The sequence below is a fragment of the Papaver somniferum genome, chromosome 6 (genome assembly GCF_003573695.1).
Source record: "Papaver somniferum cultivar HN1 chromosome 6, ASM357369v1, whole genome shotgun sequence".
NCBI classification, from domain to species: domain Eukaryota; kingdom Viridiplantae; phylum Streptophyta; class Magnoliopsida; order Ranunculales; family Papaveraceae; genus Papaver; species Papaver somniferum.
The window spans coordinates 43,830,764-43,849,963 of NC_039363.1; the positions used below are offsets into that span (position 1 = coordinate 43,830,764).

The 19,200-nt window shown below is 39.4% G+C and overlaps 2 protein-coding genes across 7 annotated transcripts; one reads left to right on the forward strand and one right to left on the reverse strand.

The window, feature by feature from the left end:
* Positions 1-1,175: 1,175 nt before the first annotated feature.
* On the forward strand, positions 1,176-7,515 carry LOC113287416 (carotenoid 9,10(9',10')-cleavage dioxygenase-like). The gene is made up of 14 exons (XM_026536171.1): positions 1,176-1,477; positions 1,553-1,623; positions 1,730-1,748; positions 1,958-2,059; positions 2,665-2,764; positions 2,948-3,010; positions 3,271-3,381; positions 3,478-3,662; positions 4,202-4,340; positions 4,547-4,664; positions 4,748-4,849; positions 5,248-5,499; positions 6,188-6,299; positions 7,101-7,515. Exons 1-14 carry the CDS (start codon positions 1,241-1,243, stop codon positions 7,128-7,130), a joined length of 1,641 nt encoding a protein of 546 aa, XP_026391956.1. The 5' UTR covers positions 1,176-1,240; the 3' UTR covers positions 7,131-7,515.
* A 247-nt stretch (positions 7,516-7,762) lies between these two features.
* LOC113287415 (probable galactinol--sucrose galactosyltransferase 2) lies at positions 7,763-14,100 on the reverse strand. Of its 6 annotated transcripts, none has more exons than XM_026536168.1 (15): positions 14,082-14,100; positions 13,881-13,934; positions 13,063-13,271; positions 12,702-12,946; positions 11,592-11,682; positions 11,406-11,454; positions 11,117-11,208; positions 10,882-10,992; positions 10,509-10,631; positions 9,533-10,085; positions 9,266-9,333; positions 9,042-9,176; positions 8,744-8,961; positions 8,538-8,626; positions 7,763-8,372 (listed from the first exon to the last, which is right to left on the reverse strand). In XM_026536168.1, exons 3-15 carry the CDS (start codon positions 13,251-13,253, stop codon positions 8,010-8,012), a joined length of 2,328 nt encoding a protein of 775 aa, XP_026391953.1. In that variant the 5' UTR covers positions 13,254-13,271; positions 13,881-13,934; positions 14,082-14,100; the 3' UTR covers positions 7,763-8,009. The 6 variants fall into 6 exon arrangements, with proteins under 6 accessions (XP_026391953.1, XP_026391950.1, XP_026391952.1 ...); XM_026536165.1 differs by lacking the exon at positions 14,082-14,100 and adding an exon at positions 13,516-13,601 and having other exon boundaries at positions 13,881-14,071; XM_026536167.1 differs by lacking the exon at positions 14,082-14,100 and adding an exon at positions 13,516-13,601 and having other exon boundaries at positions 13,877-14,071.
* Positions 14,101-19,200: the final 5,100 nt, after the last annotated feature.

Consider the following 19,200-nt stretch of genomic DNA (forward strand, 5'->3'; position numbering starts at 1 on the left):
AAGAAAGACTAAAGCAATAGGAATGGAAATGATGGCGAGGAAATCCCCACGTCTTCTCTTTCGGTCTCTCACTAGTTCACCAATGAGACCCCTCTCGTCGTCTTGTTCTCCTCGGTTCCTTTCTTTGTCATCCAAAAAGAAACCACCAGCATATCATCGTTCTGAAGATGATGAACCATCAAAAACACCAAAAAAATGTAAACTTCTCGGAGGAAAAACTTTACTTGATACTCAAAATCATATCTTACTAACAAATTAGGATACCCACATTTTTGTGAATTGTGTATTATCAAAATTACAAGATATGCAACATCATTAGGATTATTTAAAATCAAATGTCACTACAAATCAACCATGTTCATCAATAACTAACCAATCAACCATGTTCCTCAATAACTAACCAAAATTAACCACGTTAAATAAATTTTTGACAAACACAAAGCACTAACTAGTAGTTATGGCATTCAATTTGTTTTAATAACCTATCAATTTTATAAAATTAATCTTAATTGAAAAAGAAAATGGAAACTAAGGTCACAATGGTTTACCTTTAAAGATTGAGTTGATAAAACGCCTTCAATTCAACTGCAACTTCGAATTCTCCATTTCTTCCACAAACCCAAACAAAAAAAGTGGAGAAAGCAATGGTTTTTGATTTTTACAGAGGGGAAGAAGATGAACTGTGAAGGGAAAAAAAAGGGAGGAAGAACCAAAGTTTGCCGAGTTCTCTGGAACTTTTAGGTGAAATTATAGAACGGGCAATGGTTAGTCGGTTCAATCGGGTTGGACTAGTCAAAATAAGGAAAACGGGAGATGTGTGACCGTTATTTGAAAAACAGTTGATTACTTACCGTCTTTTTTGGCTTAGAGCGGCTAACCATTAGCCATCCCTGAATTTCTCCGACAAAAACCCTAAGAGATAGGCCCTTCCCGGACTGAGGTGTAAAGACATTTGGGAAATGGCTAGGCATCTCCATAAGACCCGGTCTAATAAGACAAGATGCAGTAGGCGAATCTTTTTCTTTTAGGTGCCGTGCCGCAGCACAATGCGAAACTAACAAACGATGAGAGAAGAAAATAAGACCCAGCTGAGTGGGTCCCTCGTCGTTAATTACAAACACAAAAAGAGTGTCCGTATTTTTGTGGCTAAATAATCAGTGACGTGGTGGTCATTTAGGAGGGGTTTTAATACGCAGAAAAGAGGGAAACTCAGTGAAGATAGTAGTAGTGGTTTTCTTCAATGGCAGAGACGAAAGAGCAGTTGAGTACAAGAAGAAGTATTGATGGAGGAATTTTATTGGTGGATCCTAACCCAAACAAAGGAATTGCTTCAAAATTCGTCGATGTTGTCGAGAAGTTGATAGTGAAGCTCATGTACGATTCTAAACAGACTCATCACTACTTAACTGGGAATTTCGCTCCAGTACTTGAAGAGACTCCTCCTTGTCAGAATCTCCCTGTCAAAGGATACCTCCCTGTAAGACAAATTCATTTAGTATTACTCTCTTTCTCAGAATTTACAAAACTAAACAACTAATATCTGTGGTTACAGGAATGCTTGAATGGAGAATTTGTTAGGGTCGGTCCTAATCCTAAGTTTATGCCTGTCGCTGGATATCACTGGTATATTAATTGACTTCCTGTTTGTGATTTCGTTTGTTTTGGTTACCTACAATATTTCTATAATTTTAAAACTCACTCCAAATAATCCTTTGATTATCTGGTGCAGGTTTGATGGAGATGGGTATGTGTTTGTTTCTCTCTTCTTACTGTTTCTTCTTTATTTCATTTGTCCAAATAGCATTTCGGTTTTTACAAACAGTTGATTGCGGCTCCTATGATGAACATTCCAAGATGCTTTTTTTTTTTTGTCAGTCATGATGTTTAAACATTAAATTGCGGAAATTGAACATACGGTTTGATTGTGTTGGCTTACTCTATGTACCTGGTGACACAGGATCATATAACTTATACTGAATTCATGCAGAATGGTTCACGCTATGTAAGGATTTCTCGTCTAAAACAGGAAGAGCATTTTAAAGGAGCAAAATTCATGAAGGTATACTAATGTCAAATGATTCTACAACTCCAGTTTTGCTGTTAGATTTTACACACCTGTGATATTTAGCAGGCACCATAGTTTCCTAATTTGGTTTGTACAGCACTACAGCTCCAGTAATTCCATTAGATTCACATGTTTTGCATCAAAGTGCTGTTTGCTAGATATGATACTTGGTTCCATTCCATTATATTATTCTAGTTTTTATGTGGTACCCAGCTTAATTCAAAAGTTAAATCGTTAGCTTCTAATTGGTGCACGACATCTGGGAGTAATTCTGCCCAGATCTGGAACAAAATGTCAGAAAATTCAAAATTTAATTCAGAGCAAATCATTGGTGCATAATATGAACTATTATGAAAGACAAATTTAATTCAGAGCAAATCATTGGTGCATAATATGAAATATTATGAAAGACCCCATGATTCATTAAACATTTCCATAATTTTGAGTATAACAGATTCCTTTCGTTAATCAATGCTCATTTGTGATATTTTTTGACGGCACTCTAGTAAGAAACATTGATGGTTGAAAAGTGCATTTTAAACTTGTTGATGCATGTATGCTTTAAATGCCAAGTGACCTCCTAGCTACGTCATTCGCAGATTGGAGACCTTAAAGGACTGTTTGGTTTATTTATGGTTAACATGCAATTACTTCGAGCAAAATTCAAAATATTGGATGTTTCATATGGAACTGGAACAGGTGGGTTTCTTATTTCTTAATATGATATTGTTTTATTCATTCTCAGTGATCACAATTTACCTGAATTAGTTTTGGTTTTTTGGGTGACTCGATAGTTTTAAAATTCATTTTAGGTTGATTAAATGTCACTAAGTTTTAAGTGTTTGGCTGAAGCTGAATTAAATTATTTATGCCTTTTGTCAGGTAATACTGCTCTAATATATCACCACGGAAAACTATTGGCCCTCTCAGAAGCAGATAAACCCTGTAAGTGTGCTTATGAACCAATTAGTTGTACTAGATATATGTAAATGCCTCGTCTGTTATGTTTCTCTCTCCTTCCGGATAGATTAGCACCTTGCTTTTTCATGTAAAGAGGACACATCTGTATTTCTCTTCACCAGCGCCAACATTTTTTATTCTGTTATTTGTATTTTTGGGTGGATCTACTGCCAACTTTAAACTTGTTGCTACAGTATTCTCATCCTCCTCAGTAGTTTAAAATAATTCTCCCCTTCATCCCATAGATGTGCTTAAAGTTTTGGAAGACGGTGATCTCCAGACGCTTGGGATGCTCGATTACGACAAGAGATTGGCACATTCCTTTACCGCTCACCCAAAGGTCGACCCATTTACTGGTAAGCACATCCCTCAAGTTTGCAGATTGTGGCTCATACAGAAGCGTAGTTTTTTTGCTTATCTTTTCTTCTGGCAACTGGTAATGTTGAATACAGGTGAGATGTTTACCTTTGGGTATTCACACGCACCACCTTATTGTACATACCGAGTCATATCTAAGGATGGTTTCATGCATGATCCTGTACCAATCACCATAGCAGATCCTGTCATGATGCATGACTTTGCCATCACAGAAAATTATGCAGTTTTTATGGATCTGCCTTTGTACTTCCGGCCAAAGGTACCAGGTTTTGTTGCATTATGCTGTTGTGCTTTTTGCGTCACTGGCAACCCATTGTCCTTATGCCTCAACTTCGTGGGTGTAAACAATAAATTTGAATAAAGTAAATGCAACCAATAATTTGCATATAAAAACTGCATCTTACCCTATAAACTAATCACGTCCCAAACCATACACGTAACAGCGTTTAGGTGAACCTAAGTCTGTACATTAGTTTGAGCAATAGCCTCACGCAGAAAAATATGAGATTTTATTTCCAGTAAATTTATAAAGTAGCAAACTGCAACCTGAAATTCTGGCGGCATAACAAAAAACGCATTAAAAAAACACAAAAACCGGAGAGGAAAACGATGAACAAGCGGAGACGGAGGATAAAAAAGAAATACAAATATCACAGTTGAAAATGTCAAAGTAATCTTGATGGAAGTTTTCTTAAGACAATATTCCGTTCTTTGTTTGTGATTCTTTATTCATCATATGTATGGTTGCCCCAATGCTTCATCAACTTAAGTCGTCTCTTTTCATGTCTTATATTTCAGGACATGGTGAAGGAAAAGAAGCTAATTTTCACATTTGACGCAACAAAGAAAGCTCGGTTTGGTGTTCTTCCTCGATATGCAACGAATGAGCTTCATATCAGATGGTTCGAACTTCCAAACTGTTTCATATTCCACAATGGTAAGCTATAGCTGCCTTTATTTTTGCGTATTATACTATTATGACTTATATTGAGGGTTCACAACGGATGCTAGATTGTTCACTGTGGTATTGTCAGTAAACAATGCTGATACTCTTTTTTTCTTTCACCTACATTTTGACTATAATTTCTTAACTATTTCCACTGTCTCGGCTTACTATTCTAAGATTTCTTCCTTGTTGACTAGCCAATGCTTGGGAGGAAGGTGATGAAGTAGTTTTGATCACTTGCCGCCTTCAGAATCCAGATTTGGATATAGTCAGTGGAACTGTGAAAGAGAAGCTTGAAAATTTCACTAATGAGCTGTAAGTCGTTTTGGTTTCATAAGTAAATTATATGTGAACCAATTTTGCTGCCTGGAATTCTTTAACTTTATATATTTCGTCAGGTACGAGATGAGATTCAACATGAAAAGTGGTTTAGCTTCCCAGAAGAAACTGTCGGTATCTGCTGTAGATTTTCCACGGGTTAATGAGAGTTACACTGGCAGGTAATTTTCTTCTTTTTACATTTTGCTAATTCTGAACAATTGGAAGTGGACAGTCCGCTTTCCAGAGCGGACCGGCAGTCGTGATTATCCAGAATTTTCATCTTTTCTCCATGAAATGGAATTCTTGCTGCTGATCTATGTGTTATCCTTACTCCCTAGTTTCCAAAGTTTCTGAAACAGAAAAATGAAGATTAAAATCATTTTATCTAGAGCTTAATATAGTGCCATGACTTAAGAAGCATAGGTGGTCTACTGTTTCTCCTTTACCATTCAGAGCTACATTCCTCATTCTTCGCTGTTTTTTAAGAACTGTAGGAACTTTATTAACTTCGACAGAGTAATCATGAATGCTAAGAACGAAGTTCTGTTTTTGTAAATGTATCTTCTGCAAAATTCAGGAAACAAAGATACGTTTATGGAACTATACTGGACAGCATTGCTAAAGTGACAGGAATTATCAAATTTGATCTCCATGCTGAACCAGATCTTGGGAAAAAAGAACTTGAGGTTGGAGGAAATATCAAAGGGATCTTTGACTTGGGACCTGGAAGATTTGGTTCAGAGGCTATTTTTGTCCCCCGTGAGCCTGGTGTAACTTCTGAAGAAGATGATGGATACTTAATATTCTTTGCACATGATGAGACTACTGGGTAACTCCTCTCTGCTTTTTCTCATTATCGAAAACAAAGTTATTATGTATTGGGAACTTATGAGCCAGATAAACGTGTCAATGAATAGACATGTTTTGGTCACTCTCTTCCTGACCCTCCCCTACCTCCCTCCATTTTGGTCTTGCCTAACATTGTGTTTAGTCTTACTAGTAACGTTCACCTCAATCCTTTTGGGAGTGCTCAACGCCTTTTTAGTTTACTGGCATGACGATAGCTCACATGTTAGCATCAGTTTCACAAGAGCATGAGTTATATTACGAGTATTGTGCATAAGTTCAAAAGAGTAGCCAGCTTTCCACATTTGCCAATAGAGTTGATTCCCCAAGATAAGGATAATGAGAGTAGATATGTATTAGTACATTTTGCATTTAGTAATATAAACAATTTCAGAAAGTTAAACATACATAAGATTATCAAGAATGTTGCCTTGTTGGTTCATTGCCAAAGCCTTGGAATTTCCGAGCAAGGATTTTGGTTTTCGGAGAATCAAAAATAAATATGGAGAGAGGAAAGATTATGAGCTATAGAGTAATTAAGGATAAGAAATACTGAAGAAGTAAGTATCAGGAGAAATTACCCATGTAAATTTCTACTATTATTGACCCTGATCTTCCTTTATCAGCTAACAATTCCAAATATATAATTGATATTTAAATGGGTGATGCAGAAAATCTGCAGTGAATGTAATTGATGCGAAAACCATGCCATCTGATCCTGTAGCAGTTGTTGACCTACCTAATCGTGTTCCATATGGATTCCATGCTTTCTTTGTAACAGAGGTAAGTTAAAGTATCTGTCTAAAGAGTCATTAAAATCTTTGATGTCCATTCTAAATGTGTTAAGGATATTGAGTTTCTATCTTGTATGAGACATCAGTTGGAAGTTAGACTAGCCCAGGAATTGTCGACTGGAACTGTCGAAAGCAAAATTATGGCAACTTTTCATTTCAATTGTGTTGACATGTTTTAGCCATCTTGACATTTTCAAGATTGCTGCCAACTAGATTTGATTTTGGCGTAGGAAAAACTTTTGACATGTTATCCTGTTAAAGTATGTAAGACCTCTCTCTCAGTGCCTACTCGATTGTGTCCCTGCACTGGCCACAGTTGACTCTCGAGGGTTTTAGGAAGAGATGGAATAGACCTTGGGCAACATTAGACAGGAGGTCCAACACTTAAGGATCTTCACACCACGGCTTTACCTTGACCGATGTGCTGCTAAAAAAATGTAGCAGTAAATGGCAATTTCTGTAACTAGTGCGCACAGCTACAATAATTATGTCAGGATGGTTGGGTCGGGTTCTTATATTTGGGATGACAAACCAAATAGGTTGTCCTAGAAACCTTGCCGAAACAACCCACAGTTTGGATGGTAGTCCCATTGTTGACTCTTCATGGCAGAAGGCAACCAATTTATTTTTCCAATTTATAACTAAAATACTTTAATGGTATGACTCCTACTGTTATGATTATTATCTGGTGCCATTTCACCTCTGGTCTCAGTTATCCTCTCTCTGTTATGTTTTTACCATCTCTTGAACCCTCTTTTTGTTCTTTTCAACACCTTTGTGTTTTGTACAGGAGCAACTCCGTGAACAAGCAAACATTTGAAGACTGAAGGAACAAGCTGCTAGCTTACGTTGAGCCTGCAACCCTACTACCAATCTATCCTGAAAAGTATGGTCGAATTTAACAGACACCTGATACTAAAGATGATACCATGCTTTCATGCACGCCAGTAAGTTCTCTAGTCAGTTACTGTTTTTTCACTTTGATCTGAATTTCACAGTGAGGGGTGGTATTGTAGCCTGCCATGAGTACTTATTTGAGCTTCAGTCTCTTCTCAAGAGTGAATTTCAAACTCAATAGTCATGTAAAGTAAATGGAAGGGTCAGCATGACTGGCTATATATATGTCTGTGGTATTTGTTATTAGAAGTTTAATCTTCTAGCGTCTCAGTATATGATTCCTCGCATGTCGACGTGTGAACATCTAATATGTTTATAGCCCAAGTTATTTGTTGACATGAAAAAACATATATCATAGGTTGTAGATGTGTCTGCTGCATTGGTCTTCAACAGTAGATACCAAGATGTTCTTGTGTAGTCCTGTGATTATTTACCAAGATGTAAAAAATTATATCTAGGTTGTACATGCGTTAGCTATATATTGCAAAACAAGTACCAAATGCATGTCGTAGACAGAGATAGCAGATGCCAAACATCATTACCAACACCACACCACCTAGAAATAGAAAACTTAATTATTGAGAATACCTAGAACAGGTCCTGTTGCAGAATCCAAAGAGCACACTGATGAAATCATCTCTTTAAAAGTACTCCTTCCCTCAGAAGTAACATCTCTTTGCTGAGTAGCTAGCACAACACTTATAAGCTGGAATTTCACAATCCCAACAAAGTAAATTAGCAACAGGGTCTCGCATGATCAAAAGAACACCAGACATGCTTTAGTTTCATATATGGTTTTGGCCTAGAATTGGATTTCTACAAGCCACCTGTACATCTCCACCTGTGTAACTGGGATTGTCAAAGTTAATAGCCCAATTTCGGAGTTGTAGTTAAAGCTGGTCTCCTCTGAATCCACCGTACATGTAAGCGGCGGCTGAGATGAGTAGGCCCCAAATAGGCCACACCCCCGGACTTCGAGGACTACTGTGGCTGCGAGGGACTTGTTTTCACCCAGTAAAATTGGAGTATCTGATGAAACTACACCTATAGGGAGTTCTGGTAGTTTGTCCAGATCTTTATGAATATTGAATTGCTCCAGAGCCCCGGTGCTATTGAACATGTCAAGCAGACCTACCGGTGCAAAGGATACACCAATAGCTATTTCCTGCAGCATCATGAGAGATTTATGCTGACATAGCCTTTTGTCCATTCTATCAGATAAAGAAGATTCTAAGCCTAGGAAATTTCAGATGAATGACGTAATGCAAAACAAAGACCATATGGTAATGCGTGAAACTTATTTTATTTTATATGTTGAGAAAGCTCTCACCATCAGGGGACAGAAATGGTAAAGCTCATAATCCAGAACTTTAAGAGTCACTGGCAATGAAGCACCCACTGGTAGCCGTATAAGTTCTCCTGCAATACCAAAACAAGTATTTGTGGTTAGAGATGGTTCGTAGCGATCTACTATGAGAGCAATAAATGAGCGAGTCCTGGGAAGGAAATAAACAAAGGGTATCTTAGCTTCCTTACCTGATTTATGCGCATAGACAACAGTTTCACCATTCCAGTCGGCCCCGGCAACCTGACCAATGAGATCAACATCATCTGCACAGATGGATCCAGAGAGAGTACCAGGTGATACGTCATGGATACGTGTCTTTTTGGTTATCCTGCACCATCCAGCGCCTTGGCAGTTGAACACACACACCATGCCAGAAAATTTGTTGACGTTCCATACTTTAAGCAAGCTGCAAATGTAATTTAATAAATATCGGCTAAGTCAACAATTATACTCACCGGAACCATTTAGACTACAAAAGACCCAAACCTGGTTCCATCTCTAGCTGGATCAACAAAGAGGCAGTCACGAGTAGGTCTTCCAGGGAGTTTTGCACGTAGAACTGATCCATCTGGAAGAACCAACTTCTTCAAGAGGTTGAAATTGTGGTGGCCTGGCTTGTCACTATGGGAAACACTCTCATCAGACATTACTCAGCTTCATACAATTAATGAATTTGTCAAGTTCACAGGAAACAAGCTACACGCCATTACCTGACATAGATTGCACATCCACCAACAGCTCGAGCTGCGCCATGATACTCGGCAGCTGGGTGTAGACTCTGCACAGAAAATTTACCCAGCGTCAAACCTTCCAAATATCAACAGTTAATAACCAATACAAATAGTAAGATACCATACCCAGTTGTTTTCAAGGATATTATAATCAGAATGTGTCCAGAACAAATTCAAAATTTCATAGGGAAAGAAAATTTATATCATAATACCGGTGTTGAACTTTATCTGTTTTTCCCAACTTACATGGAACATATCCCAGTCAGGCTGCATAATTTCACCAAGGAACAGAGTGTTGTAAGCGACTGAAGAGATGTGAATGGTGTGTGACGCTGGGTCGTTTGGGTAAAAATCATCTGATGCTCTCACCACCGCAGTCGTTTTAGCACTATATAATCCGTCAGTGTTATGGCACATACAGGCGATGCAACCATTGTCAGCAAAGTTGCGCGAGATGGAGGCTTCAAGTGCCTGGTGGTAGCTCCGAGTGATGCTGACTCTTCCACCATGCCCCGCTCCAAGAGTTTCAATGATGTTTTGAACATCAACCTTGACTCCATCAACTCCACAAGAAGCGAGGTATCCATGGAGTTCATTGTAAAAATTGAAAACCTTCTTTGGGTGTACAAGACCAAGACCATGTACGCCAAGGCTGTCCATAACAATGTCAGGCTGGTTGCCCAGTACACCAGGCGACTGAACTGGATATGCCAATGCTGTGTCGTAGTGCTCCATACCAGCAGCTGCTGGTTTTACCCCACCCCAATAACCAGCCAGAGCATGCCACACATACACAAACCTACATATTTCCACAAGGAGCATGTCATGTACTGTATTTGAAAGATATTGTATAAGCTCATCAAGTTCTTGCAATCACGTACCAAGATTATAACTGAAGGCTACTGTAACAGATGTTTGTGTGTGGTGTGTTGTTAATTAACCAAATTCTTAACCCTCTAATAAGAATACTGTAATGACTCCGCCGGAGTCACACTTATTATGGCAAGTTCTAGATAAAACGAGCAATGATGTGTGGAGTTCATTTTTCAGCAAAATTAAGTAATATGTGGTAACAAGAAGAAATTGAATCTTTTAGTGGACTGAAAAAAAGAGGAGCTTACAGGAAAGCCACGCGGTGAACATATAGAAACAAGTCTAGAACGAAACAGAAAAGAATTATTATTAGAGCTGAAACAATCTTGAGGTGACCAACAACACTTACTTGACATTGTGATGTTCTTTGGCTTCAGTCACAACGTGCTGTAGGCCTGGGGCTTGGTCTTTATCCTTGCCACTCTTTTGGAACTTGGTGTTCTCTTTGATTCCTGTCAGTCTACTAGCGAATCTGTGAAAGATAAATCAAGAACGTCAACTGCAAGATTTAGTAATACCAAAACCAGAAATTTTTTCACCACAAGTTTGCTGCCTGTTGCAGAAAAATAATACGTGCCACTGGACAATGACTGCCAAAACATGATGCATCCTATGTTCAGTGCAAGTCCTTTCAACCATTATTTGTTTTTCAAACAGTTAAACACGATACATACATACATACATGCATACATATACAGAGAGATTGAAGGGAGGGGCTATACTGTGCTCCTTCTTGAACGACGCAGTCCTTTGACTCTTTTATTTCACTACCAATTTGTTGCCATCCATCATCAATAATTAAGAAACGCGGTGGGGTCCCCCCTTTGGACAAGCTGTTTGTACAACAACATGTAGTCAAAGATCTTGCTAGAAGTAATCGAAATTTTGAAAATCTAAAATACGGCACAAGAGCAAGACATGCCCAACTACATAAGTAGACATTGTTGCTTTCCCTACCCATTTAAACCATCTTCAACGCCCTCTGCTGTAACATCAGTGTAGAAAGCATCCCATGTACACCATCCAAACCAGTCAAGGAAGGATGGCATCTACAGTCAAGTCATTAACAAATAGAAAATCAAAATTTACATTACAAAAAGATACATTTAGTTACAAGAAAAACAAGTACGAACTAGGACACGGCCCAAAAGAAAAAAAAAGGTATGAACTAGGACATGGCCCCTCCCTGCTGTTGAACAGAAAGATAGCAAACCCAAGAGAGAGGACGGCTTCATAAAATTCTCACCTTTTTCTTCTCTCTATGTCGGAAACTCTGCATATGCTTCTCAACAGCCCTGTTTCACACAAAACAGTACCCGCAGCCTCAGGTGTTAACAAAAATAGTTGCCTTTTGCATTCTCAAAAGGATTCCGTCGACTATCAGTAAGAGAAGAAATTGAGTTGTGTATTTGTAGGTATAAATGTTACTTACTTCACAGCCTGGTTGATGACTTCAAATGGATTCGTCCCAGCGTGCATATAGACCATGTAAAGACGTTCGTTAACTTGAACAGCATTATCTCCTGCGAACAAAAAGGACCACAATCATTTTGGTTCTTTTCAGAACGCGGCAAATTCTACTATCACCATGTACATAATCTGTTGGTTTATCTTTTATCAGAAATAGGAAGATCAACTAAGTTGCATTCACGTAAACCATCCAGCTCTGCTCCACCCAGTTTTATTTACTAATTTATCTCCCCTTTGCCATCAAGTGATGGGCTGAGCTGGTAGTGATGGTTGATGGTCATATGTAACCCATATGGTGTAACTATCATAAATATTTAGTGTAGCTCAGAATAGGACTGAAAGGGATATTTAGAAACTTAATAGAAAACTGATTCAATGATCAAGATTCTTAGGTTAAAAGATTGATAATAAGATGTGTATTTAAATAAGAAGGCTTGGCCTTTATATAGGCGAGGGAGGATCCATGGACACTATCACACATGATTTGCGCCATTTTCACTGCAAAACCCAAACGACAATGAATTTAAATCTAATACTTGGATGACACGTTCCTTTTATAAGACTCTATATTCCTACCAAAAATGAGCGGAATTCGAGATACCAAACCTCATCATCTACCGATCTTAATTTCAACCGTTAACTTTTAACGGATGAAATTCAAAGGGGTAGATGGTGAAGTTATACGTCTCGAAATGTACTCATTTTTGTTAGGAATTTAGAATTTTATAAGAGGAACGTATCATCTAAATATTAGATTCAAATTCATTGTTGTTTGGGTTTTGAGGAAAAAATGATGCAAATCATGTATGATATTGTCCATCTAAGAGTGTCCACGGATCCTCCCTCTATATAGGCTAGCATGACCGACTAAAAATATAATAAAAAGAATTTTACCTAAACTAGAAAAGTAAAGGACATGCAAAGCAAATAAGCTAAAACAGACACAAGGGATCAACAATTATTGTTGATACAGACTAAGAGATCAACTATAATAGTTGATACATACGAAAAGGGTTAACTGGTACAGTTGACACAATGGAATAGGAAGATGTCCTACATCAATATTACTCACCGCTCTCTAGACAGATCTCAATTTCATTGCTTTGGTTGCCTTGGAGAACAGCTCGAAACTGTCCATCTAGCAAGGGGAGGAAAACAGTGTAGATTGTAGGAGAATTTTCTACTTGTTCGACAGTGTCTTTTTGGCTCTCTACAAGCATGAATTGGGTCTCCAAGGGAACTTCTTTCCCATGCATTCCCATTCTTTGAGTCATCCACCATAACTTAAATCGGAAGCAGCACATGAATCTTAATCCCCTGCAGTTTTACAATTTTTGCTCACAATTAAAATCAAACAGTATGAGCAAATTGATATTCAGCACATAAATAACATTTCACTTTTTCATAGGAGGAGCTAGTCGTGGGTGGCTTACTCAAGAGCACCCATAGGGAAGACATGGAAGCTTTTGCTATGTGACGCCGTGGCACCAATAAATGCACCAGTAGCAAGCCCAACTCCTGATCCTGGAGTGAGGATAATGTTCTCAGGGACATTTTTCAATATGGTCTTCCCGTGGACCACAAGGTTAGAATTGTTGATGGAAATCTGAGGTGTAATCGTCATCTTCTTCACTTAATTTTACTAGAACAAAATTAAATCGACAAAAAATAATTAGATCTCTGATTATCTGAAACATATGAAGTTTGTTAGAGAAATTGGAAGAGGTGACGAGTTTGACAGGACCGTTTAACTGATCAGAGTAGTCAGAGACTTAAAAAGTAAATTGAGCTGATGAGTTTGTCAGTCAGATAGCCCCCAGACAGTCAAAATTTTCGGCCATTAACCACAGAAGCAGAAACGAAGTCTTAGTTTATTACTGGCTCACCCTGGCGACGTCACGTTCAAATACTGTCAGCTTATTGGAGTCTACTGGCCGGCAAAAACGGCTAACCGCCTCATAGAGTTAAACTCCTAGTTGTTTAGAAAAAAAAACTAAAGATAAATACAAGAAATGAGAAATATATTTTTCTGCTTAATTACTACTAGTAGTATCTTTCCGATGATGAAAAAAACTCATTTAGACAGTAGCCATTTCCTTCTGGTTTTCATTAGTTTCACTCTCAAACCGTAACATTAACAATGAAAACCGCCAAAAAAGGCTAGCTCATCTACGAGGCAAGAATGACATGATCTTTTATTTATTTTTCAATTTACACAAATAGTATAAAAAGTGCAAATATACTTACTCACCAGCTAGCGAGATTGATTGATGAAGAAACCAGCAGCAGCAAACAAACCTGAGAACTGCTATCAAAAGATACTAAAAAGAATGAAAAAAGAAAAAGAAAAGATATGAAAGACTCGGTAAATTGCACTCCAAAGAGGAGATGCAAAATTACAGAGCTTTCTGAAACAGTATATATATCGTCTAGTTTTAGAAAGACAAGGCACCGTTCAAGTAGAAGTCTTTCCCCACTCTTTTGTAGAATCCCCTGCGTTAAATGTCGAACAACTCGCATCCTTTTCTTCTTATGTTTTATCGACACGTTCACTGACGGATACCGACTTGGACACCCTTTTGGAAATTACTTAACCATTAATTAAAAGCAATCATCACGATTCACGGACGGGAATTATTTCGTGATGATGCTGATGTTTTAGTAACAGGTTTCCACTTTCCAGAGATGCTAATTAATGTCGATTGCTAAAATTCACGCCAATTTAAAGAGTTTGGACTTAGTCTAGGACCACTAGTTTAAGGTAAAAAAAACATCATTTTATCCCCGCCATGTTTATTGTTTTTTCGGTCAATGGAATTTAGGATCGGATCTCATGAATGAGTTTCAAAAAGTTTATTCATTTCTCTTTTCTACAACATACGTTTTTTTTTTTTTTGATAAATCTCATACATTTCATTCATGATAAAATAGAGATTACATAGATTCCAAGTATATCAAGATCAAAGATCAAATTACAATTCAAAGGTACTAACAAAGAGTAATTTGTGAAGAGAAGTAACAAATTACCAACAAGAGTACCAAACAATCCTCCGATTGAGAGAATGGTTTTGGGATTATAATCCAACCATTTTGAAAGAATTTTTTTCTTCTTGAAAAAGAGATCTTCTCATAAAAATATGAGAGTAATATGCCCAAAGTCTTGAATCTTGATTTCCACATTTGAACTTCCATCTAAAATCTCCATTGAGATCACAAAGAAACTCCATGAGAGAGCATAAAGAATCTTCATAAAGGAGAAGACACAAACAAAGAAGGCAACACACCCCCAAAAACACCATAAAAATCTCCTAAAAGCAATGGAGATTGAAACAAAAATTTAAATAAATTTATCCTAGACTACTAACTATCTATGAAAACTAGAAAAAGTAAAAAAATCTGCTCAAATCTAGTCCAAAATGAATTAGATCTGAGCAGCAAATTTTATAGGAGGAAAAAAGTTTTTTTGATTTTGAGAAGAAACTAGAGAGGAAAGAGGTTTTCTATTTTTTTTTACTGTGTTTTTAGGGTGTTTAAATTGGTAGCATACTTATTTGGAATATATACGACTCTTTCCGTTTGGTGGGTGAATCCTACAAAAATGACACTAGAACCAAAGGGTCTAAGAGATAGCAGCACAAAATCCAGTTTAGTTAGTTAGAAGTGTAACCGAGTAAAACAAAAAATGTTAGAAGTGTTACAAAACAATGGCAACGTGAAGAGGATATAAAGCTTTAAAAGAGACTTGTCAATCTTCATTTATGATAAAATTAAGATGTAGGAAAGGAAGGTTTATTAGGCCATCGAAGCGAGGGAGGACTCTATATATAGTGTGGTGACATTGTGTTAATGTGGTGCATAACATTTTTTTTCAACTTAACACAAAATGATTGGATTTGTGTGGTGTTGGTAACCAAATTTTGGTTCCCATTAAACATTTTCGTAAATAAACCGAAAAGACAAAGGGTCTAAGAGATAGCAGCACAAAATCCAGTTTAGTTAGTTAGAAGTGCAACCAAGTAAAAAAGAAATAGTTTGAAGTATTACAAAACAATGGCAACGTGAAGAGGATATAAAGCCTTAAAAGAGACATGCCAATCTTCATTTATGATAGAATTAAGATGTAGGAAAGGAAGGTTTATTAGGCGAGCGAAGAGAGGAGGACTCTATATATGGTGACTTTGTGTCAATGCGGCACATAACTTTTTTTCAACTTAACACAAAATGATTGGATTTGTGTGGTGTTGGTAACCAAATTTTGGTGTCCCGTTAGACATTTTCGTAAATAAATCGAAAAGGAAGGGCAATAAGGTATTAGACATTTCCGTAAATATATCAAAGTTGGTAATTTTGGGTCCAAGAGCATAGCTCATTGGTATCCCGTCAACTCCAGTAAGGAGGAAGTCAGGGGTTCAATCCCCACTGTCGTAAAGGTTTGTAATAGATTAGTTGTATAGTGGGTTTAGCGGTGTTGGATCTGGCAGTGGGGCCAGTCCAACTGGCTGGGTTCGGGTAGGGGCCTGGGTCCGACTTTCGCGTATCAAAAAAAAGAAGAAGTAAACATACCAAAGAGGAAGGGCAAAAAGGTATTAGAGTCAAATTGTATTATAATTCCTTATATATCATATTTTTTCAAGAGTATAATTGGCAGCAAACTAGAATATCTAAAAATTCGTGCCATAGAATTTATAAATTTTATCTCGTTGGAAAGATTTTAAAGAGATCTACAAAATGAGTACAAATAACAATAACAAATTTAAAAAAAAATTACGAAAAATCCGTAGGTGTTTATCATTTTAGGCACAATTTTCAAAAATTGATTTCATAAGCCATTATGCAAACCACATCTCCGCGCCAAAAGCATACCATGCCAGCCGCACCACCGTGCCAACGGCATGCCGTCCATGCCTGCCACATCTCTGCGCCAAAGGCATGCCATGCCAGCCGCACCACCGTGCCAACGGCATGCCAGCCACATCTCCGCGCCAAAGGCATACCGTTTCAGCCGCACCACCGTGCCAACGACATGCCAGCCACATCTCCGGGCCAAAGGAATACCGTGCCAGTCGCATCACCGTGCCAACGGCATGCCATCCATGCCAGCCACATATCCGCGCCAAAGGCATACCATACCAGCCGCACCACCGTGCCAACGGCATGCCAGCCACATCTCCGCACCAAAGGAATACCATGCCAGCCACACCATCGTGCCAACGGCATGTCAGCCACATCTCCGCGCCAAAGGAATACCGTGCCAGCCGCACCACCGTGCCAACGACATGCCAGCCATGCCAGCCACATCTCCGCGCCAAAGGCATACCACGCCAGCCGCACCATCGTGCCAACGGCATGCCAGCCATGCCAGCAATGTCTGCGCTCCAAAGGCATACCATGCCAGCCCCACCACCGTGCCAACGACATGCCAGCCATGCCAGACACACCTTTGCACCAAAGGCATACCATGCCAGCCACACCACCGTGCCAACGTCATGCCATCCATGCCAGCCACATCTCCACGCCAAAGGTATACCATGCCAGCCGCACCACCATGCCAACGGCATGCCAGCCACACCAAAGCCATGCCAGACATGCCTCCATGCCGCTGGCTGCCAAACGAAGGGTTGCAACAATCAACAGCCACCCTTCCTTCTGAGATGCAAATCTCAGCCATCCAAGTTCGCCACCAAACGCGTGGCAACTTTTGGCCCAATGCCAATCCCTAATTTTGGTCGCGCCTAAACTATGCAAAAACCCTAATTTTGGCCGCGCCTAAAACTATGCCAAAATCCTAGCTTGGTCGCGCCTAAACCATGCCAAAGCCATGCCGGCCATGCCTCCATGCCGCTGGCTTCCAAATGAAGGGTTGCAACAATCAACGGCCTCACTTCCTTCTGAGATGCAAATCTTAGCCGTCCAAGTTCGCCACCAAACGCGTGGCAACTTTTGGCCCAATGCCAAGCCCTACTTTTTGGCCGCGCCTAAACTATGCCAAAACTCTAATTTTGGCCGCGCCTAAAACTGTGCCAAAATCCTACCTTGGCCGCGCCTAAACCATGCAAAAGCCATCCAGGCCATGCCTCCATGCCGCTGGCTGCCAAACGAAGGGTTGCAACAATCAACGGCTATCCTTCCTCCTGAGATGCAAATCTCAGCCGTACAAACTTGCTACCAAACGACTTGTGGAAATCTCTTGGATACGGTGCCAACTCTTGGCCACCGTTCCAAAACCCTAATTTGGCCACGGTTCCAAAGCCATGCCAGCCATGCCTCCATGTCGCTGGCTGCCAAACGGAAGGTTGCAATAATCAACGGCTATCCTTCCTCCTGAGATGCTGATCTCAGCCATACAAACTTGCCACCAAACGACTTGTGGAAATCTCTTGGCTACGGTGCCAACTCTTGGACACAGTTCCAAAGCCCTAATTTGGCCACACAAAAGCCATTCCGGCCATGCCTCCATGCCGTTGTCTGCCAAACGGAAGGTTACAGAAATTAACGGCTATCCTTCCTCCTGAGATGCATATCTCAACCGTACAAACTTGCCACCAAACGACTTGTGGAAACCTTTGGCTACGCTGCCAACTCTTTTGCCACGGCACATACTTAGCTATGCCAATTCTTTGGTCACAACACCAATCCCTAATTAGCCACGCCAAGTGCATGCGCAAGCCATGCCAGCACCGTGGCCACGCCACTGGCTACCAACGGAAGGTAACCACAATCAACGTCTAACCTTCCTCTCAAGATGTGAAATCTCGGCCGTCGAAGGTCACCACCGAACCGGCAAGCCTCTCAATCTTAACATGCCAAACAATAGCAACATGCTACATGTTTTCCACGAAAACACTCGACACATCAAAACATGTCACAAACTGGGGGATGCTCATCAGGGTATTGGTCTGGCGGTTTACAGCGTGCGGCGTACACTACGCCCGTTACAAGAAAGTGTCATAAGAGTGAAGCAGTTAGTAAATACAAGGAGTAATGGTGAAACGTTTCCTTCATTATGGAAACATCAATTCCAAGCGTTACCCGTTACCGCTTTCTTCCATTTACTTAACCGTTTCCACTTCTTACGAGACCAGGGTACGTTTCGTTGCGACTTGTATAAATAGGTCTCACCTATTTCCACCAAAAACAAGTTTTGGTCAGGAGAATACAACACTCAGAAATCACTTGTTATCTTTCCCATCTGTTAGCTTTTCACTTTCTGATACAAGTCGTCAAACAACTACTCTTCCCGAATCAACTATTCTGGTCTCAACACTCTATTCGCTTCCCTCCCTAGACCAACCCTTCTCCTTCACTTTGTGACCGAAGCAAGTCTGGAACGACCATTTCTTGGTTTAGGCCGGATTTGTACAGATTGATCTCTCAAATCAAAGTACTCCCTTGTAGTACATTGTTTAGGGTTTAGACTCGTTTATCACCCACACACTCGAAATTACCAAAATCAACAGAAACTGTTTTCACCCTTAAACAATGTGTAAACTAAAGTTACACATGCTGTAACTAAAAAACGTCATCTCTACATCAATTGTTTCCTTCTGAAACAAAATTGTTGTTCTTCTGAA

Bases quoted from the DNA above. Each gene is read 5' to 3' on its own strand.
- LOC113287416 (XM_026536171.1), top strand. From the start codon at position 1,241: ATGGCAGAGACGAAAGAGCAGTTGAGTACAAGAAGAAGTATTGATGGA. The intron at 2,765-2,947 runs GTGGGTTTCTTA...GCCTTTTGTCAG, and splicing joins TTCATATGGAACTGGAACAG to GTAATACTGCTCTAATATAT. The intron at 6,300-7,100 runs GTAAGTTAAAGT...TGTTTTGTACAG, and splicing joins ATGCTTTCTTTGTAACAGAG to GAGCAACTCCGTGAACAAGC.
- LOC113287415 (XM_026536168.1), bottom strand. From the start codon at position 13,253: ATGACGATTACACCTCAGATTTCCATCAACAATTCTAACCTTGTGGTC. The intron at 11,455-11,591 runs GTAAGTAACATT...TGTGTGAAACAG, and splicing joins GTCATCAACCAGGCTGTGAA to GGCTGTTGAGAAGCATATGC. The intron at 10,632-10,881 runs GTATAGCCCCTC...TATCTTTCACAG, and splicing joins GTCGTTCAAGAAGGAGCACA to ATTCGCTAGTAGACTGACAG.